Below are 22,640 nucleotides of genomic sequence, written 5' to 3'. Positions count from 1 at the left end.
CTGCACCTGAGTACCGGACTATGCTAAATCACAAGTGACAAGTAGTAAAAGTAGTATTTGCCAACAATCCTCTCATGTTTGCTCCAGCTCAAGCACACCAAACCAAAAGCCATTTCATATAGCGTGATGGATCCACGCACAGCCAGGCAATGCTATGTTGCTACTAGCATAACCAAGACATTAAAAGTAAATATTTTTTTCTGTTCATATTTTTTCCTCCTGTCCCAAGTTCACCGGTGGATACACATTAGTCAAAATTCCCTAGCTGGTCAAGGGAGAGTGGTTACATAAATGTGCACTCAACATCAATTTGAATTAGTAACATGGCCAACAGATCTCATTACATGACTGCTCAAATAACTAGAACATCAAATTCCAGTACAGCAGACCATGTTCAATGTTGTCACGAGTTGTTGACGTTGATATCCAGCTCTGACAGCATGGTAGCTAGTTCCCCTTTGCGATGAAGCTTCACAGTATCTAAAACACCAGGAGAGCACCAGCATGAGCAATAGGGAGTGTTTGCTGCATCAGTAGAATCCAATGTTGCATTGGTGGCTAAGGAAAAACGTGCATCGGCGCATGGCCTGGTTTTTACAATTTTCTTCTCGCAGCACATGTCAACTAGTAAAAATAGATAATCTATTCTCCACAAAAAAGGAACATACTTTCCCCAGTGAACCCACCTTGTCATGCATCTGGACATCAAGTTACAGATTTGTCTTACTGAGCTAGCGAGATGGTCAAAGAACATTAATTCATCATAGCCAAGTCACTTTCTCTATTTTCGTGATTCTAAAGGGTAGAATAACATGCAGCTACACTTCAACCAATTGCAGCAACAAGACACAAAAGAAATTATGCCCCTCAATCCACATAACCATAATAGCCAAGAAGCACTGTTACACATCATGAATATGAACTATTGGTGATGGCATTGGAGAAGAAATGTAGCTAGCTAATTATCATTCATAAAGAGAACAAAGGTAGGCGTACCTGTACAGCCACCAATGTGCTTTCCACCTGAGACGAAAAACAAAGCAATTAGGCAAAAGAGAATTTGGGATGACAATATATTGCAGCAGTAAAAGGGGTGGACATATGTATGTGTGCTGTGTACATATGAAGAAAACATAGAGATGCATGCCGATGAAGTCATGGACAGATGTGGAGAAGCTGGGTAAAAACTCAAAGACCAAAAACAAGTTGAAGTACCTATGAAAACGTTAGGAACAGTGGACTGTCCAGTCAGCCGCTCTAACACCTTTTGCAATTGTGGTCCCTGTGCACCTGAAAATGGATGGGCAGTTAGTTACAGGAATATGAGAAGGTGCACATTGGTACTGAAACACATCGTTCTTGTAAAAACCGTCTGGTGTTTTTTTTCCTTATGGACGATTGGCTTGAAAAGAAATATGCAACTTTGAAAAGCACAAAAGATGAGTGTGGATACATGTCTCATGTCTGTTCAAATGTGTGTACATTAAAAATTGGTTTTAGACACAAAAACCATCCATATGGTGTGTGAATTTGCAAGCGGAATATCACATGGCAGAGAAGCGAGTTAACTTGTGAGAGCTGGAATATGATGTTCAAAGCAGAGGATTGTTGATTTTTAACATGCATACCGATAAGGTCAGGTATTCATAATCTTTTGCTCTTGTGATACGATTGATGCAAGTTGATTTGTTTTTGCTAAACTTGCTACACTATAACTTGCTTTATCAGATTACGGTTTGAAGTTGCAATAATGTAATAAACTTGAGCAGGATGTAGAGGCTGGAATGTGATTTCCATTATGAGAAAAAAATCAGACTTTAAGAAGGAGAAGGGCAACATAATTATATGGTATTAATGGTATGAAGTAGTATTGAGGTGGATAGGAGGAGGGACCGAGATGGTCGAGCTCGATGACGTGGGGCTGGACGCCAATCCGTTTGAAGAGCGCCTTAACCTCCATGGAGTAGCTGCGTGGGGGTGCAGGTGGTTAGCGAGATAACGGCGGGAGAGGAGGAAGAAGACGGATAGCGTTTTGTGTCTTACGAGCACCAGGACTTGGAGTAGATGACGATGGGGTTGTCGGCGAGCGTCTTCTTGACGGAGTCCTCCATCCGCGAGCCGAAGGAGGAGTCCGGAGAGGAGGAGGAGGCCCTGGCGGCGAGGGACCTGGCGCGGCGTGCGGCGGAGGGGAAGGGGCGGGGGGGAGGCGGGGAGAAAGAGGAGACGGGGAGGCCAAGGGCGGCGGCCGCGGGAAGGCGGCAGAGGGCGAGGCTCCGCGACGGCATTGGTGCTGGCCGGCGAGGCTACTTGGATTGGATCGGATCGGATTGTATTGGATTGGATCGGATCGACCTCCTCTGTCGTCTCCGGCGAGGCGAGGCGAGGATACCTCTCTCTCTCTTTCCACCACCACCACCGCCACCGCAACGCAAAGAAAGATCAATCCATCCCCTTTTCGTCGCCAAAGCCCATCTTCATTTTAGGCCGGGCCCAACTCCAGCCCACTCCACCCCTTAATCTTTCTTTCTTTTTTTCTGTTTGTCTGTCTGAGAGAGACTCTCTCTGAGAGAGAGGTCAACAAGGTTAGCAGCCACGGCAACAACCTTAGAAGCATGTACAATAGCAGCCTATAAACTAACTATAAACATATTTTTAAAAGCTAAAAAAGAGAGAAGAGAGGTGGGCTACTAATTTATAGTCAGCTGCACACGGACTCCAAGACAGAGTGTGTATATGACATGTAAGATCATATACTAATGTTTTGAAAGTAACTGTTATATGAATTAACTATTAGATTAGCTATAAATAAATTAAAGCTATTAGTTAGCTATAAGCTATAGATAACCTTGCTCTTACTAGTAGTAGAAGTAGAAGATTAGAGTGGAGTAGCTATAGACCAAACGAAAAACCCTCCCTCCCTCCCCCAAACCCAATGGCGTCTCCGCCGCCGCCTCCTCCTCCTCCTCTCCTCCTCATCCCCAAGCCCGACCCCGACGCCCCGCCCGCGCCCAAGGGCGACCCCCTACTACCCCCGCTCCCTCCTTACCACCCCGAGCTCTTCCACCTCCTCCGCCAGGACCACCCCGACCTCGCCGCGCAATGGCTGCTGCTCTCCACCCAATCCCAATCCCAGTCCCAGTCCCAGTCCCAGCCCGACCCCTCCTCCTCCGCCGCCGCCAAGAAGCGCGCCCGCAAGGAGATGGTGCGCATCACCAACCTCAGCATCCCCGACCACCTCCACTACCGCTCCCTCGTCCGCCGCACCCGCCTCACCTTCGAGGCCCTCCGCGCCGTCTACCAGCGACAGGACCAGGCCACCGCCCGCAACCGATCCGACCTGCGCGCCTCCAGCCAAATGCTCTCCAAGGGCCTCTGGATGCACCGCGGCGTCCGCGTCGTCGGCTCCATCCCCGGCGTCCAGGTCGGAGACGCCTTCTTCTACCGCGCCGAGCTCTGCGTCCTCGGCCTCCACACCGCTCCGCAGGCCGGCATTGCCTACATACCCGACAGCATTGTCGGCCAGAACGACTGCCCCATCGCCACCAGCATCGTCTCCTCCGGCGGATACCTTGACGACGACGACAGCGCCACCGGCAACGTCCTCGTCTACACGGGGAGCGGCGGCCGCCCGCGCAACCGCGTACACCACAGCGCCGACCAGACGCTCGAGCGCGGCAACCTGGCGCTGCACAACAGCTGCCTCTACGGCATCGAGGTGCGCGTCGTTCGTGGCCACGCCTGTGACAACAGCCCCAGCCGCAAGGTCTACGTCTACGACGGCCTCTACAGAGTCGCCAAGTCCACCATCGGCCCTGGCAAGTCCGGCCGCGACGTCTGCAAGTTCACGCTCCTGCGCCTCGACGGCCAGGACGACATCGGCAGCAAGACCTGGCGTGACGCAAAGGAGCTCAAGCAAGTCCTGGACGCCAGGATCCGCCCGCCCAAGTACATCTCGCTGGACATTGCCAAGGGGAAGGAGCTGTTCCGCGTGCCAGTCTACAACAACCTCGATGACGATCGGATGCCCCTCTTGTACGACTACATTTGCCGTCCCGACTTCCCCGGGCTGGTCAAGCGCCAGAGGGGATGCCACTGTGCGGAGGCGTGTGGCTCCAGGTGCAGCTGTGAGCGCAAGAACAGGGGGCCGTCTCCCGTCTACACCTTGGATGGCATCCTCCTCCGTGGACGCCCTGTCGTGTATGAGTGTGGAGACCAGTGTGGGTGCCCCTTGACCTGCCCCAACCGACTCACACAGCGAGGGATGAAGCACCGGTTGGAGGTGTTCCGCTCCAAGGAGACCGGCTGGGGTGTCAGGACGCTGGACCTCATACAGCCTGGTGCCTTCGTGTGCGAGTACGCCGGTGATGTGCTCTCCCTGGACAAGCCACCTCCACCGGACGGCAGCTTCGTCTTCGACCCGACCAAGTTCCCCGAGAGATGGAGGGAGTGGGGAGATGCATCCGCCGTGTTCCCAGACAAGGGACCCCAGTTTTCCTCTTTCACAGGGGTCCGCTACCGACTCGACGTGTCCAAGAGGAGGAATTTGGCTGGCTACATCTGCCACAGTCGCACTCCCAATGTCTTCCTCCAGTATGTTGTCCGTGGCAATGAGGATGAAGCTTACCCTCACCTGATGGTGTTTGCCATGGAGACTATCCCACCAATGAGAGATCTGAACATCGACTATGGCTTAAGCTAGTATCCATGAAAGGGGAAGGAGAGGCTGGTTTTGGGGAGCTGTTTACCCTTGCCTTGCTCTATTGTTCTATTTCTTCTGGTAACCACTTGCTGTATCCACAATTATCCAATGCCAATACAGCCTTTTGAGATCATTAGAAGAGTATCTTGGTTTGGAAAAACTATATGTGCCTTGGGACAAACTGTGATAACTACTAACTGATCACTGAATCAGTCGGTCTTGATATTTATAATTACTGTGTTGCATGGAAGATATATTAGAGATTTGACTTACAGTAAACATTCTTAGTGGACAATGGTATTGTGAAGGACCTGGTATATTTTTGAAGCCTGCAAGCACTGAACCAAGGACTGTTCTGCATTACGAATCTATGTGAGAGTAAAATGTAAAACTTTGAGATAATTAGTAGCCCATTTTCCGTTATTAAGTTTCACATATGTGATATGACTAAAAATGAAGTTTCACTTGGAAATTAACAGTTCAAAAAATAGTTTAGGATATAAAGAAAAATCGTATGGGACCTATAAGGTTACTACTTACGATGATGTTCAGCTCTTGCTTTCCAAATGTTGGTATGTGATAGTGTTGTATAACTTTGTTTATCTGCAGGTTCACTTAAAGCATTTGAATGGGCATATTGAAGAGGCAAGTATGTCTGTTCTTGTGCATAATTGGTTCTTCCAAAATATTCTTGTACTACCTAATTTGAAGCAAGTTCCCTATTTTTGCCTGCCATCAGAGAACCTAGTTGATCTTATTTACTCTGCTGTGTGACAGGTAAGGCCATTCATGACAAACTTGTGCTCTTGCTAGTACCATTTTGTAATAATGCCTTGGCGGTAACATTTTCATTATTTTAAATTTGAATTACACTTAGATAGTCATATTTTGGAAACGAACCATCTGGTTTCTGGCTGAATTGTTCCTCCTGCTCACTATCTCTTTCACAGTGTCTGCGCAGCATAGTTGTGTGAACAGGCTGGTAGTGTTGCATCCATATATTATCCTGGTATTATCTAAATCCATAATTAGAATAAGTGGAATTAATCTGTGTGTTGACAATGTTTCAGAAATTGGACATGTTTGGAAATTTTGAATTTTTTTTTCTCATAGGTCTGAAAGGATCAAACCTGAATGGACTGGACCATGAGTCCATGATATGTCCCTTTTGAGGATCAAACCTGAATGGACTGGACCTTTCCAATGCATATTACTTGTAGTATAATTTAATCTAATTTTATTGGACGGTTGTGATTAAATTATACTACCAACAATTTTAGGTGTATAGAATTTTGAGAGGGCAATATCGTCTTTTTTAATGTGATAGTAAGTGTGTCTTGCTGGGCTTTTTTATCTGTGCATAATGTGATAAAAAAATAATAAATACAAATCTAATATTAATCAAAGTACGAAAATACCCTTTTAAATCAATGAACGAGATTAATTCTATTGACAGTATTATACTACAAGTAATATGCACCGAACCGTTTGCCATCTTTTATTCTAGTTACTTACCTTCTCAATTGCCATTCTAATGGTTTTCTCACAGATATAATTAATACTGTCAGGTATAGTGTGTGTAATGCATGGCGGTTGATTGTAGCCCGTTTCTGTTGAGAGTAATTGATTTTATTTTTCTTGTCACTAGTAAGCTTGCACATAGAATCTACGTGACATAATATTTGGTAATTAAGTCATCAAAATTCATATCATTCAAATTTTATGTCAAAAAAAGAAGATAACGGACAGGAATTCTTACTATGAAATCATATGGTGTACCGACTGAATTTGTCTTTCTAAACAAGTACAATAACTATAATTTTACTCTCTGAAATCACAGCGTCATAGCATTACAGATTTACAATAAAAGCAAACTACAAAACCCCTTTTTCTGCGTAAGAAACATGTTTGCTAAGATTTTGAAGGTGCCATATAGATTTCCTGTCTTACTTTTCAGTTCTTTGAAAAAAAGTGTAAACTACACCCGCAATAAGCAAACTTGTGAGGTCGGTGTAATCTAGTGCAACAACCTGTAAAATGCTTAATTCTGTACAATAACATGTATGGTGCGTGTAAACCATGATTAAATGTGCATGTGTATTATTGTTAATAACAATGACATGTCGCATGACAATTGAGAAAAAAATAATGCATTCCTTTCTTTGTTGTGGCAACAAATAAGAATTCTAGAACCCCATTATCATCTAGATGAGAGTTTCTTGTGGTATAGAATTGTAGAATTGGAGTTTAACAATGCAACATTGTGCAAGAATGGATGATGATGACATGGAGCAAGAAAGATGGTACTAAACTATTAATTCCCTGGGATCATACTGTTCTTGCATTATTTACTTATATCATGGTACTAAATATTTTGAAATTTACCCCCTTTTTTCCAATTTTGACATAATAACGCTGCAATTTTTTTAGGGAAACAAGAGTACTCGCTATAGCTTACCAATCAATCAAGTTACATGTATAAATATATTTATCTAAGTATATCTTTCTTAATTTCTTAGTTACATGGATTGTTTTTGCCTTGGTAAACACACATCATACAAATTGTTGTATCAAAATATTCATTTTTCGTGTTGATGTATTAATTTACACCCAACTTACAAGTTCATATACCGTGGGTGCAATTTACTCTTGAAAATATTTGCTAAGGCTTTCTTGTAGAGGTTAATTGTATTTTCTTTTGGCGTGACAGATTTCCAGTTTGTGTAGCCCCTACATCAATATGTACTTCATGTTCGAGAGCACCGTGGGAAGAAGTAGCAGTCCAAATATCCAAAATAAGCTGGTAATCTGACACTGAATTTACAGTTTATATAGTTGTTATATAACATCTAAAACCATTATTTGGAAGTCCATGCTGTGTAGTCCACCATGATGAGTAGAGAGGGCAAGCAGCCTACAGTTGGCGTCAATAATACCTGAGGCTGAAAATGATAAGGGAACTTGTATAGAAATGAAATGCTTACACAATAATTTTTGTTTTATAGATGAAGCAGCAGCAAGCTCCTGAGATAGTGCAAATGGCCGAATCCAGTTAGTTTCCTGACCATTGCCATATGTCCTAATATGAAAGAAGCGTTATTTAGCATCATTTTGGTTGTTAGTAATCTGGGTTTTAGGGTTTATGGTCATAAACTATATTGCGACGAGTCACTACATGAATATATTCATGCCTAGAGCATATCCATATGAGATGAATTACTTTGTATATTCATGTTAGAAGTTATTAATGGATAGATTAAATGTACATATGATTATTTTCAACGCTGCATGGCCGCAACTTCCCGTGCAGCCTCGATGACAAGGCACGGGCACAGAGAAGGCCCAGCCTAGGCGGACGGCGTCAGCACGGGCAAAGTGTGCGGGAGCGGGCCAATGAGTGGTGCAACGGCCTGGACACGGCCCAGGAGCGAGGCATCCTTGTAAGTCGTATCCCATTTTAGTCTTACACAGTTGCACGTTATTTTACTTCAAGGCAGGCAGTGACGAGGATGCTGGAATCATTAGCGCTTTTTTTCAAAAGAAATAAAAGCAAGACATCAAGTAATTACCTAATATGATTCGGAGTTACTTCATAAAGTTACGCCCTCGAGGATGAAATGAAAATAAATAAATAAAGCTATAACAATTAGAATGCATCTTGCCATCATGGTTAGCGAGATGCAACATCTATAAATACGAGGCTAATACAAAGATTATTTTTAATAGTACAAATGCAGGCGCTCGTGCACACATTTGCCTTTATGAACACGTCTGCACGCTCCCTGCCCTAGGAGCACCGCTGGTCATATCTTGAGATTAACGGAGTCACCGCTGTCGTTGTATATATTTATGTTGCCTATTACTAGAAGAATAATTAGCGATAAACATGTGCATCCATATAAAATCTATGGTATGAAAGATAATTCACCCTCGACCACAAAATTCATAGGCAATGTTTTAAGATGGCAATATAAGGTTTTCTTCACTTACGCCTTTCTAAGTAGTTATTTTTCTCTTTTAACTTCTCAATGAACCCGTCTAATTCAATGATATTTCATTGATAAGTGTAAATTTTATGAAATGTGATCATATAAGCAACTTTAACCCATAAATATCATCATCGTTAAAGTTCGTCGTAAGATAAACATTGTTTTTAAGTGCTAGAAATGGATAAACTTTAACGGTGTAGCATTTGTAAGACAAAGTCATTTGTTTATGTTATTTTATATAACTCACCCTCATTGATACAATATTTCTTATACTTGATGTTTGTTGATAATATTTATTGGATTTACTCGCAAGTTTACGTAGACTATGTTTGCGCCCTTAAATAAAGCGATTATTCCAAACAGCTTGCTATGGCAATAGGTAGCATATCGTGATGCCAAGTGTAGTACACGTGTCAAGTCTATGGTTGTTGGTCGTTGAAGATGTGGTACGTCACATACATTGTCGTGCACGTTGATGTGCCACCGTTCAAATCTTCGGTCACGCAACTTCAACGTATCCTACGTTTGCAAAGACCGTGCCAAGCCTAGAACTGCCACAGCCACAGGAAGATATACTGTATCACAGGATTTTTTTCAATGATAAAAAATGGCTATGTACTCCAATTTTGTAGATCTAACCATATATAGGAGATTGATCAGACGGCTATACCATATATAGTGACATTCCAGATTTGATGGAACGCGACGGTGCGGGCTATTTCGGGGTCATCCACTTGGCTTTCAAAGAAAAGGCAGCAACATATTTACTAACGAAAAATAATTTATAAATTATATATATATATATATCAATCTAAAAGTCATGACGGTAAAATAAATGTTGGTGAAAAAAACTTAAAATTAACTCTAAATTTAAAGTTATTAATTTAAATTTTAGTTTATAAGCATAAGAATAAAGGGAGCTTCATCCCCTCCAGCCCTCCAGGATGTTGTGGGGCATCAGTCTCCTGATAATGGAGATACGCCGTCCCTGGCTTAATACTACAGAGCATGTTTTTATTTTTGTTTGGAATTGAATTTGTCGAATTTTAGCACCCAAAGGTTGGTCAATCCAGTTTCAATTGAGATTGGTCAAAATTCTGAAAAGTGAAATGCTACCTCCGATTTTTTAACAGTCATTACTTTTTTATGTATGTTTGTTTATTCATCGTATTCTAAATTTTGTGCAAATATGCGAAGATGTAAGTTATAACCAAAATACATTTTGTAATAAATCAAATAACAATAAAATAAGATAAATGGTCAAACATATGTGAAAAAGTTAATAAGATCCTGTATTAAAATATGAATGATTAAAATATGAATGAGTATTTGCAGTTCATAGTCTTATTAGGGCTTGGTCGAATTAAAGGTTGAAATGTTCTAAGAAAGCCTGATTCCAATCTTTTTCTTTTGCATTTGATGATTTTGTTGGGGGTATAGACAGGAGCCGGGTCTCGCTGGGAGGAGATCGAAATTGTAATTGTGGTGATGGCAGGGGTGGATATTCGGTTATTTTGGTTCGGTCAGTTTAGTCATAGAGAAAGTTACGTTATTAGAAAGTTATGACCGAAATTAGTTCGAAAAAAGTTAGGTTCGAGAGCAATTCGGTTACAGTTTTAATAATGATCAGAATATAATAGATTGAGGTTGAAAAAAAAGGATTTTTTAAAAAAATATTTGACAACACCTCCTTTTTTTTCTTAAAGTTTGATAATCAAAAGTAACGTCGAATTACACATATTCTCCAACCATAATATGAAAATTGTATTATTTAATGTACTTTGTGCACTATTGGGCTTCGTCGTAACGATTTTAATGTCGGTCCAGTTTATTCGTTTAACCGAAAACTGTGTAACCGAGATAATTGGAATTATTTCGGTAAGTTGTACTGTTAGACCGAAATTTTGGTTCCGAGTAATTTTGGGTTAGCTTTTTGGTGTGGTTTTTTTTTTTTCTTTTGGGTTGGGATTTTTTGCGAATCCTAGGTGAGGGATCTAGCTGGCTCGCGGGTCGAGAGGAAGGAAGGGAAGAGAAGAGGGGGGCGTGAGTGACGTCATCCTGCGAAGGAGGCCACGTGGGGTCGGGAGGAGGGGCGAGGTGCGTCCATGTGTCAGGGCCCACCCTTCGTGTCGCGCGCGCTACCTCCTTACTTGGCGCGCTCTCGCCACGTCCACAAATCGATGGGTGGATGGATTAGCTGCGTACGTACTAGTATTTCCTCCAAGAGTATAAAGGAAGGACGCACACGTCAAGCCGCAGTCTCTCCGCATCTGCATCTGCACCTGCATGCAATGCACCACCTCATCTATCTGCCATGTATGTATATATAGGCGACCCAGGGCAGGGCAGAGCAGAGCAGAGCAAATCTGTGTGCCTCAAGTAAGAGTTAAGTAAGTCGATCGATCACAACCATACTCCATAGTATAGTAGCACCTGCAAGAGGATGGAGAACGGGGAGAGCTGCTGCGGGAGGCGGAAGCAGCAGGAGGCGAAGACGCGGAAGTGCTGCCCGCTGCGGCGGTCGCGGAAGGGGTGCATGAAGGGCAAGGGCGGGCCGGAGAACCAGCGCTGCCCCTTTCGCGGCGTCCGCCAGCGCACCTGGGGCAAGTGGGTGGCCGAGATCCGCGAGCCCAACCGCGGCGCCCGCCTCTGGCTCGGCACCTTCAACACCGCCCTCGACGCCGCCCGCGCCTACGACTCCGCCGCCAGGGCGCTCTACGGTGACTGCGCCCGCCTCAACCTCCTCGTCGCCGCCGCCGGCCACACTAGTACTCAGCAGCAGCAGCACATGATCAGCAGCAGCGCTGCTACTACTACTACTACTATAATTGGCAGCAAGCATGAGTCCTGCAGCAGCAACGACTCCAACTCGCCGTCGCCCATGCCCATGCTGCTGGCCGACTATGGCGGGGTGATGATGCATCCGGCCGAGGAGGAAGAGGACTTCGAGACGTACGTGACGCGGCTCCCCAAGGCGGAGGACTTTGGGCTGGAGGGCTTCCAGGAGGTGCCCCTCGACGTCCTCGACGAAGCCGGCGGTGGCATCAGCATCTGGGACCTCTCCATCTGCCCCGCCGACATCATGGCCGCCGCCGCCACCGCCAAATAAGCGACGCCGCCGCCGCCGCCCGCTGCCTACCTAGCTTAATTACCCCGGCCACCACCCTATGTAATTAAGCCAGGATGGAGGATTAATTAATGATAATACTATATATAGTCTCCTAGCTAGTCCTAGTTAATTAGGCAGTCATATATATATATAGGATCGGATATCTAGTGTTAATCGTCGTTAATCAATTACTATATAGGCATGCATGCATACTACTCCTAGCATGTATAATATATATATATACACCGCAAGCGGCCGACTGATCGATCGACCATGCATATGCATCATATATCGATCTTAATTTTAGCCCAGCTGTGCTTGCTTTTCTTATTACATTAATTAATTAATTAATTATTAGTGTGGTGTATATATAATCTAGCTAGTAAAGAGTCGTTATTTGCCTTATCAGCTATATATATACTGGTTTCTTGTGTATACTGCACTAGTTTATTAGTATAATACTACTGATAGTAAATTAATTATATATTATATATCACTATATGGGGTATATATAATTAATTAATAAATGCGATGGATCGGCCGGTTTTATTATATAATAATGGTTGTGCTGTCCATCGATGGGCAGGGGGGGGCCTAGGCTATTCGCCTATTCCAGCTTTGCTGGGAGAGCATCAGCAATGTTGCACGCGTACTGCTGCTCCAAGAAGTACATCGATCGGTCGCTCGCGCGTGTCACTGTGCATGCACCCACCTGTAATTAGTTACTCCATATATCCATAAATGCACGGCGTTAATGACTTTTTTTATACACGTCATTTATACATGTCATTTGTTTATAAATATACGCGTCTTTAACTTTTTTTTACATGTGACCGTTTGTTTTATTAAAAAATACATAATTATTAATTATTTTTATATTATTTCGTATATGTTAAATATATTTTTATGTTTTTTAATAAGACGAATAGTAAAACATATATAAAAAAATCAAGCCTGCAAGTTATCTTAATTAAAAATTTATCAACAAATTATTTACAAGGTTGAGATGGCCGAGTTGGTCTAAGGCGCCAGATTAAGGTTCTGGTCCGAAAGGGCGTGGGTTCAAATCCCACTCTCAACATCGTACATTTTTTTTTTTATTTTGAACCCACTCTCAACAGCGTACCCTAAAAAAATTAAGTTTAAGGAAACGGTCATGAAAAAAGATTGAATTTTATTGGAACTTCTATCTGTGTCCCAAAAAAAAGCTCAAGAAAACGGTCATAAAATCTGTTATTTTTGGAAGTTTGATAATGGTGCTATCGGTGGTCCTAAAAAGTTATATATATACTAGCATATTGCTCTCTGCGTTTCAATGATATTTTATTAAATATATTATTATAATGTTATTAACATGCTACATCATATATAATTTATTAGTGTCTAGAGATTAATATTGTTGACGTCAAAATATGAACGTTGACGTGTGACGTATCACACACGAAGGTCTAGGAGTTCTTTCTCAGAATGCTCCAGACCTAAATCTTAGAAAACAGGGTGTGCCTGTCAGTTGGTCTTGCAACTGACAAGATATAACATATTGCAACTGACATGATATAACATAGAAAGCGGTTAAACCTAAACCGTTGTCGGCCTGATACCATCTTAGGACCCTAGCCGATGCGCTAAATAATCGATTTGCAGGAATTTCATGATATTGTGTAAAAATATGCCTTATTGACTAAATTATAAATAGGATAATCGCTAAATAATCTAATCGACTAACTTATCTTAAAAGGTCCGACTTAACCGAGACAGATTTAAGATTACTCGGTTGATCGGACCGATCTAGCACTTATCGCACATGCAATCAGCAGTCGATGGAACATTAGGCATGTAAATCAAAGTAGAACTGGGTTACAATAATTACCATTATAAAACAATAATGATTAAACAAATACATACTCACGCTAGACCTAGAAGATCGAACTAAACCAAGACAGTTCAGATCTAAACATAACCATGCATGAAATCAGTGTAATATTACGATGTACAAGTAATTAAATACCAAACCAGCGTAATCCATCAACCTACCTACTAATCATAGTAGATCAGACAAGCTTCTGTAGGCAGATTGGACCAAACCGAGACATTACGAAGTCGGATTCGATATAACTACAGAAAACATGTAGATCTGTAAGCTTAATAGATAAGCCAATGAACTACTCAAGATATGTCGGCTAGAACTACAGCAATAAACCCTCACGAGTACTTGATTCGATCTGTTAATAAAAATCCGGCCAACTAGATTGATGGGACTAAACCGAGGCAAAATTAAGTTGAACAGATTGATATCGACGAGTCGAATAAGGAACTCGCGAGAACTTGATCGAAAACCTACCACTACTTCAAACCAAGAACAAATCGACGTAACAATAAGCCTTAGATAAAACGTTGAGCAACTAGACAGGAGATCGAACTAAATCGAGACAATCCTGTTCTAGCCGATCAACAGGTTGACAGATACGAACTACATTGCGAAGCTGACAAACCTCGCGTCGAGAGCTGAATCTTGTTGAAAAAGGATAGCGATGTGCTGTTAACACCAAATTTTGGTAAATTCCCGTATTGAATTCGGATAAGGAAAGGTGCAATCGCCGATAGAAATTTTATCCGAAAGAGTTCGAATCCGACAGGGAATCGTGAAGATCAAGGCTTGGCGATGTAAATTTATCTGTTAATTAGAGTTAGTTAGGATTTTATTTTATCTCTAAGAGATTAGAGTCCGATCAGGACTTGGGTGTGTTTTATCTAGTAGGAGTTAGAGATAGAGTCCGCATAGGACTAGTTTGTTATTTCTTTTTATCTATTAGGAGTTGTATGTCGTGTCCAACACGGCCTAGCCTCAACCCGAGGGTATAAATATGTATGCCCGGAGTCATTGTTTTCATCTACAATCAATTAGATCAACTTCTTTCGGTGCATCGCCACCCTCTGGTCAAAGGTTTTCAACTCCGGCGAAACTTGGTATCTGACGCGGGGCTGCATCGCTTCGATCACTATCAGAGAGGTAAGTCCATATTCCGCTGGGCCACGGTAATCGTTCGGCTAGATTAGAACTGTCTCGGTTCGGTCTGATCTTCTAATCAAGTTGCGCGATTGCTAGTTATCATATCAGTTTCAACATAGATCACTTTCGTGTTTTGAGTTGATCTGGTCGACCACTTTGGGCGATCTATGTTGGTTTGATATTCGCTATTTGACATATTCAATCTAGTACTGTCTCGGTTAGGTCCGATCTAGTAGATTGTGTTTCTCAGATGGTTTATATCAGATTGATGTATTTTACTCATTGTTTTATCGGAGTACCAGCCGATAAGTTACCATTTATCGGTTCATTGGCTTGATAGTAATCTAGATCTGTTCAGTATATATCCTGACATTGCTAGGTTTAATTTTGAACTGTCTCGGTTGTGTCTGATCTTCTATGATTATTCTTAGCAATCTGGGTAGGTATTTTATAGATATTGGTTGTTTGTCTGCCGTCTATAGCCGATGATTTTTGTTGATCTACATGCTTATCATATTTACATCAATAGAGTAGCTGTCACGCACAGAAATTCCTGACACGAATTTCTGAACTTAATTGTATATTAAAATCTCTGTCCAAGACCAGCCAGGGTACACAAAAAGACAATGTTGATTACATAACCATCGTTCTTAGAAACAACTGAATAACACTTATTCTAACGAAAATGCAGCAGAAAGAAATGTAGACTAGCTCCAGCGGGTACGGCTCCAGTCCATAAGCAAAGCTTCGACGGCAGACCAGCTCACTCCTGAGAGTCACCTCCATCGGATTCCACTTCTAACTTTGGAGGGGAAAATTGGGCAAGGCTGAGTACAAACCACCGTACTCAACAAGTAGCACGTAAAAGAGGGTAATAAGTGATGCATAAGGATCATCAAGGACAAGCTAGGGTTAGTTGCAATAGACCAGCATTTAAAAAATAGAGATTAAACCGAATAAAGGTAATTAAATACAATAAAGGATAAGTAAATAACAGTTGTAAAATACCACAACACTGTCCAACGTTACACCATGTTGCAACATGCCCAACCACTACTCAACGTTACACTACGTTGCAGTAGTCTCAAGTGAAAACCAGTTTACCTAGGTTATTAAAGGTTCACTAATCATAGTGAAGCTGGGAGTCCGCCCGTAACCGTGTGCACGGCTATTCGAATAGATTATACTCTGATCAGAGGTGTACTACTGTACCCATAAGTCATGACTCCACTACACTTAAACGTACGCCGACATACCACTATGGCATACCGGAAAGGAGACCGTGATAGGACCCGTCACATAAACCTCCCTATTTAATCCACCGCACTTCAGGTTTCATCCCCTCCTTTATACCAAGTCGGGCAGTCCCCTCTTGTGCATTGGTAGATCCGGAAGCAGTAGAGGCTTTCGTTACACCACAATTGCCTGTCCATACTCTATCATGCCTACCCTTGCCTTGGTACGTCAAATAGTTCGAAGCCATGCTCCAGAGCCCACCTTACCCATTCGGCATGTGGTTAGCACTTAATTACTTCCAGGGTTTCCCGTGAACCGGTCCTTAATTGCCATGGGTGCGACTTTCAAAACCATGCACCCACAACCCACCATTAGCCATATTTTAGTTGCCACTTACCCGAACCGGGTAATGAATCATTATTACAGCTATTCAGAGCTAATCATGATTATTAAATGATCCCATGAGCTACTTGATCTAAGCACGGTTAAGCATTAACCTAGGCCTAACTCTAGTCAAGTTACCCCTGCTCTAGCATGAATAAAGCTGGATAATCAACGGCATAATAATAAGGATTACCCGATAAATAAATACAATAAATACTTTAATTAAAACAATGCATATTTGAAGAAATAAAGCGGGGAATTTGCAATAATAGGTTCAATATGATCAAAGATGAGTGCCACTTGCCTTGCTCTGGCCCCTGGGGTACTTCGGCAACGATCTCGAAATAAACCGGCTCTTCGGTGGGGTCCGAATCTAAGCGACAAAGCACAAAAATAAATAAAACAGGCACAAACTCTACTGAAATAGGAAAAGAAAGTATTTTTAATGGATTCTTGACAATTTTATGAATTTAATGAAATTTGAATGAGCCTAAACAGCGACTAGATGAATTACTTATGAATTTTACAATTTTTCTGGTTTTTTTAACTAAACAGAAAAGTCCTAAATCAATTATTGCACAATTAATAGGCCTGCTGACGTCAGCGAGGAGAGAGGAGGCGCGTCAACAGGTGGGGTCCACCTGTCGATGAGGGAGAGAGGGGAGGAGAGGCTGACGGGTGGGCCCGAGGGGGGAGAGAGGGAGAGAGCGGTGGGTCGGCCGACCAGTGGGCCCGGCCGAAAGGGAGAGAGGGAGGGGCTAGCGGGTGGGACCCGCCGGTCGGTGAGAGGGAAACAGAGGGGGAGGAGAGCGTGGCCGGCGGTGAGCGACTCGAGCGACGCGGCGGTGGCAGCGACCGGCGACGTGAGGGTGACAACGGCGACGGCGACGGTCGGTGGCGGGAGGGCGACGACGACGACGACGGCGACGGCCGGCGCATGGTGCCGAGGACGACAGCGCGTGGGAGGGAGAGACAACAGTGGCGACGGCAGCGGCGGCTTGGCGACCGCGTGGCGACGGCGACGTCGGGCGGAGATGCGGCGACGAGCAGCGCACGGCACCCGGCGACGGCGCAGGTGCGAGGGGACCCGGCGGCGACGGAAAAAGAGAGGGAGAGAGGAGGGGAGGGCTCACCGGCGGCGACGGAGGGCAGCAGCAAATCGGCGAGGAGGAGGGATGGGTGACGGCGAACGGAGTGGAGGCGGCGACGACCGGGGCGCGGACGACGGCGTGTTGGCGACAACGTCAAGCGCGGCGGTGAAGAGGGCGAGGAGGTGACGAGGGCGCTCGGGTGTCCTTCGGCGGCGACGGGGACGGCAGAAGGTCGGCGAGACGGCGGGACACGGGGTGACGGCCGGCGGCGAGGGTGGCGAGGCGCAAGCGGCGAGATCGACTGCGGCGGCGGAGGAGGAAAGCGCGGCGGCGGTTCGGGCGAACGGGAAAAGGGTGGTGGCGGCGCTCATGCGAGGGGGTTTTAAAGGGGGAGAGACGCCGGCTAGGGTGGGACGGCCGTTGGGGAGGAGACCGAGTCGGCGTCGGCCGGATTCGGCGGCGGCGGTTGCGGGCGGTGGGTTGAGTCTGGCTCGGTGGCGAGGAGGACTCGGCGCGGCCGGTGCGGGGAGGCGCGACGAACTTCGGCAGAGCGGGCGAGCGGGCGCGGAGGCTGGGCCGAGGCGGCCCGGCCGGGAGGAGGGGAGGGCGCGCGGGAGAGGGCCGGCCGGGAAGGAGGTGGGCCGGCTCGGCTGGGCCGGCCTGGGAAGGAGGAGAGGAAAAAGAAAAAGGAAAAAAGAAAAGGAAGGGGAGGCAAATTGGACTTCGGCCCAATTTGGGAAGGAAGGGAAAAAGAAAGAAAAAGGAGGAAAAAAGAAAAACCCCAATTTTGCCGAGTTTTAAATTAATTTGTTTGGCCAAATTTTATACTTCTTCAATTTGAGTTTAAATCCAGTTAGTTGATTTGCGAACCTCGATTTAATTAAATTAATTTCTTTTAGAGGGATTTTTCCTGAGTTGATTAAGCCAATTATTATTTACGAATTTCTTTTACGAATTTAGGCTTGGGATAAACTCCGGGTGTGACAGTAGCCGATTGCTTTACTACATTATTTATATACCAATCGGCTTGATTTAGTTAGATCGACAGTTATTTATGTTGCATCGGCTTATGAGAATTACATGCAAATTAGTTTTAGTCGATCGTAACATATGATTCATTGTTTAGTCCAAGTATTTCGTCGGTTTATTTATTAGCCTTATCAATCTTCATGTTTTCTATAATTATATCGCGCTCGACTGCATACTGTCTTGGTTAAGTTCAATCTCTATATGTTTAGTTTGATCTGGTTATAGGGGCTCGTCCGACCGACTAGGATTAATAAGTAACCTGGCGGATTACGTTGGTCTAATATTTAATTTAACTCTATTTCTATTGAGTTTCTAGCCGATCTAAGCTTTTTACAGCCGATCGTTTATCCTATCGGCTAACCGTTGTAGCATCGACATCTGATCGGCTGGATATTTAGTCACCTATCAGCTCGATAGCCGATCAGCTTGTTTTACTGTTTATCTTATCAGTTGCAGGATCAAAATGACTGGCACGCCCGCACATCTTCTAAGAATTTAGGTCGTGTACTGGAGCTGTCTAAGATTGACTCCCAGACCTTTGTGTGTGACACGTCAGATCACATTTTTGACATCAACATGTGCCGAAGATGTGTATTGAACTGATGGTTCAAAGCTACGGGATACCCTATTTATATCACAGAAATCAACTAACCTAACCGTATATGGATCCGTATCAGCAACTAACCTATTATATGCAGACTCTAATTAGAGATAAATTCCTAAATAAACTCTAATTTTTGTGATTGATTCCGAATCTATCTATATTCATCTGGGCCCAATCGGACTCCAATTCTTTTCGATCCGGACTTTATCGGCTAAACTCGAGTCATGTTCTACTTGGTCTTCCATCCGATTGCCCTGTTTTCTATCCGATTCGTTCTTCAATGGTGAGTTAATCCATAACCGCTATTTCCCAAAGTCCGGCGTTAACAAATACACAACAATGTCAACTTGTCATCTTGTTTACTATTTTCATAATATTTCAATGTATATTTATCCATTGTTTCAACTTATTTAACATATATTCATCCAGTATAATGCGGTAAGTATTTCATGTATTATTTTAACATATAATATATATATATATATATATATATATATATATATATATTCCGCAGCAATGTGCCACTATATCACTAAAAACTATTCCATCTGTTCCACGCTATAAGGCTTTTTGTCCTTGTATAAATTCATATGTCTTCTAATGAATCTAGATAATATACAAAACATATGTATTGATACGTAGATAAATATAATTAAATCCATAAAGTCTTATAATATGAACCGAATGAAGTAACTAGGCATGGACAGGGATCAAAAGTAAACAATTTCGTAGTTAATGGATCAAAGCTGAACAGAGAGCACAACATTGAGGATTAAATGTAGACTTTTATCTAAGAAAATAAACATAACTTCACGGGATTTTACTCATATACTTTCGAGAATATCCTATGCAGGCATGGATTCACCTCTCCATCAAAGTGGATGGTCACATCACCCTAATACCATACTCATTTTTCTTACATTTTTCTGTGCTTCTTCAATATTAGATTTTAGTGTTTGTGTGGAATTCGTAAAAGGATTCGATTGAGGGGCTGGGCAAGAGATGAAGCTGAGACGAAGGCGCACATCTATAAGTTATACAATAAGAGCACCAAGTTCAAGTGTGACACGATAAATTGTGCCCATAGGAGCTCCTCATGCTCAACAAGATAGTGGGTGTTGTAGGAGGAGTACTAAGGCGGAGTTTGGGTGAGTAAAAGGGAGTCAATTATTCGGCGCAGAAAACGTAGTAATAGAAGTACATGATTAATTAATTATAAAAACTGTAAAATAGATTATCATGATTTTTTAAAGAAACTTTTCTATAGAAAGTTTTCGTAAAAAAATACACCGTTTAACAATTCGGTAAACGTGTGCGCGAAAAGAGGGAACTTGAATTAACAAGGAGAGGAGAAAAACACAGCCTAAGAGCAATTCCAACAGCTCATCTAAATTTGGTAATCTATATCTTCATTTGGATGATCATCTAAAACAGTTTCATCCTTCGTATCTCTTTGTACTCCACCAAATCATCCATATATAACATCCTCTATACCTCTTTGGAGGATAGAGAGATAATCTAAATATGAAGTTTTTCTCTCCTAATATGGATAACATCCAAATATAGATGATAGGATATCTGTTCTGTTGGAGCTTAATTTGTAGTCTTGTTGACGTCGAAAATGATTCGACGACGTGTCACACACGAAGGCCTAAGAGTCAATCTTGGACAGCTCCAGTGCAGGACCTAAATTCTTAGAATGATGCGCGGACGTACCAGTCAGTTTGATCCTGTAACTGACAAGATAAACAGTGAAACAAGCCGATCGGCTATCGAGTCGATAGGTAACTAAAAGTCCAGCCATTCAGATGTTGATGCTACAACGATTAGCCGATAGGATGAACGATCGGTTGTAAAAAGTTTGGATTGGCTAGAAACTTGATAGAAATAGAGTGAAATTAAATACTAGACCAACACAATCCACCAAGTTACTGATTAATCTTAGTCGATCGGACGGGCCCCTACAACCAGATCAAACCAGACGTGCAGAGATTGAACTTAATCAAGACAGTATGCAGTCGAGCACGATATAATTGTAGGAAATATGAAGATCGATAAGGCTAATAAATAAACCGACGAATTACTTGGAATAAACAATGAATCATGTGCTGCGATCGGCTAAAACAACTTGCATTTAATTCTCATAAGCCGATACAACATAAATAACTGTCGATCTAACTAAATCAAGTCGACTGGTATAAAAATAACACAGTAAGACAATCGACTACTCTATTGATAGAAATATGATAAGCATGTAGATCGGCAAAATCATCGGCTATAGACGACAGACAAACAACCAAGATCTATAAAATATCTAGCTCAGATTGCTAAGAATAACCATAGAAGATCGGACCCAACCGAAACAGTTCAAGATTACACCTAGCAATGGTAGGCTAGATACTAAACAGATCTAGATTGCTATCAAGCCAATGAGCCGATAACTGATAACTTATCGACTGGTACTCCGATAAAATAATGAACAAAATACATCAATCTGATATAAACCATCTGACAAACGCAATCTACTGGATCGGACCTAACCGAGACAGTACTAGATTGAATATGTCAAATTAGTAAATATCAAATCAATGTAGATCGCCTAAAGTGGTCGACCAGATCAACTTAAAACACGAAAGTGATCTAAGCTGAAACTGATACGATAACTAGCAATCGCACAACTAGATTAGAAGATTGGACCTAATCGAGACAACCCTAATCTAGCCGATGCGATTACCGTTGCCCGGCAGAACGATGGACTTACCCCTTCGCCGGAGATCGAGACGATGCAGCCCCGCGTCAGGTGCCAAGTTCCGCTGGAGTTGAAAAACTCGGACAAGAGGGTGGCAATGCGCCGAAAGAAGTTGATCTAATTGATGGGTAGATGAATTATAATGACCCCGAGCATGCATATTTATACCCTCGGGTGGATGCTAATCCGTGTCGGACACGACTCCTAATAGATAAAAAGAAATAACAAACTCTATCTCTAACACACGGTTTCTAATAGATAAAAAGAAAACAAATAAGTCCCGATCGGACTCTAATCTCTTATAAATAAAATTGTAACTAACTCTAATTACTAGATAAAATTACGCCGCCAAGCCTTGGTCTTCATGATTCCTTGTTGAATTCGAACTCTTCCGGATAAAATTTCTATCGGCGATTGCACATTTTCTTATCCGAATACAATACATAAATTTATCAAATTTTGGTATTAACAAGTCTTCATCCTTTATTTTCTTTTCTGGATAGATGATGCGATACATGAGCTGCTGGGGATACTCGAAGGGTACATTCATTTGATCATGCATACTTAATGAACTATTAAATAATGTAGTTTTTTAAAAGAGTTTCTGTACATAAGTTTATTGTCCTACCTTAGAGCGTAGATTTTAATTTTATCATTTATATTATTAAATAGTTATTAAAAAATCAGATAATCTTCGTCAACCATAAAAACATAGCCTCAAGGCATTGGTCAAAACTGTC

The 22,640-nt window shown here is 42.8% G+C and overlaps 3 protein-coding genes and 1 non-coding gene across 4 annotated transcripts; 3 read left to right on the top strand and 1 right to left on the bottom strand.

Moving 5' to 3' along the window:
• Positions 1-201: 201 nt before the first annotated feature.
• On the bottom strand, positions 202-2,434 carry LOC102703710 (monothiol glutaredoxin-S10). The gene is made up of 5 exons (XM_006659652.3): positions 2,044-2,434; positions 1,894-1,967; positions 1,216-1,290; positions 997-1,023; positions 202-480 (listed from the first exon to the last, which is right to left on the bottom strand). The coding sequence occupies exons 1-5, from the start codon at positions 2,283-2,285 to the stop codon at positions 404-406; spliced, it is 495 nt and encodes a 164-aa protein (XP_006659715.2). The 5' UTR covers positions 2,286-2,434; the 3' UTR covers positions 202-403.
• Positions 2,435-2,932: 498 nt separating this feature from the next.
• Positions 2,933-5,102, top strand: LOC102712565 (histone-lysine N-methyltransferase family member SUVH9-like). The gene has a single exon (XM_015840398.2). It carries the CDS (start codon positions 2,933-2,935, stop codon positions 4,697-4,699), a length of 1,767 nt encoding a protein of 588 aa, XP_015695884.2. The 3' UTR covers positions 4,700-5,102.
• Positions 5,103-11,144: 6,042 nt separating this feature from the next.
• Positions 11,145-22,454, top strand: LOC102712287 (dehydration-responsive element-binding protein 2C-like). The gene is made up of 2 exons (XM_006660335.2): positions 11,145-11,788; positions 22,404-22,454. Exons 1-2 carry the CDS (start codon positions 11,225-11,227, stop codon positions 22,452-22,454), a joined length of 615 nt encoding a protein of 204 aa, XP_006660398.2. The 5' UTR covers positions 11,145-11,224.
• Positions 12,798-12,878, top strand: TRNAL-AAG. Its single transcript has one exon. It is a non-coding gene; the product is annotated as a tRNA-Leu (tRNA).
• Positions 22,455-22,640: the final 186 nt, after the last annotated feature.

The sequence above is a fragment of the Oryza brachyantha genome, chromosome 8 (assembly GCF_000231095.2).
Source record: "Oryza brachyantha chromosome 8, ObraRS2, whole genome shotgun sequence".
Taxonomy (NCBI): domain Eukaryota; kingdom Viridiplantae; phylum Streptophyta; class Magnoliopsida; order Poales; family Poaceae; genus Oryza; species Oryza brachyantha.
The sequence above is the reverse complement of the archived record's forward strand: the minus strand, read 5'-3'. Positions and strand labels throughout refer to the sequence as shown.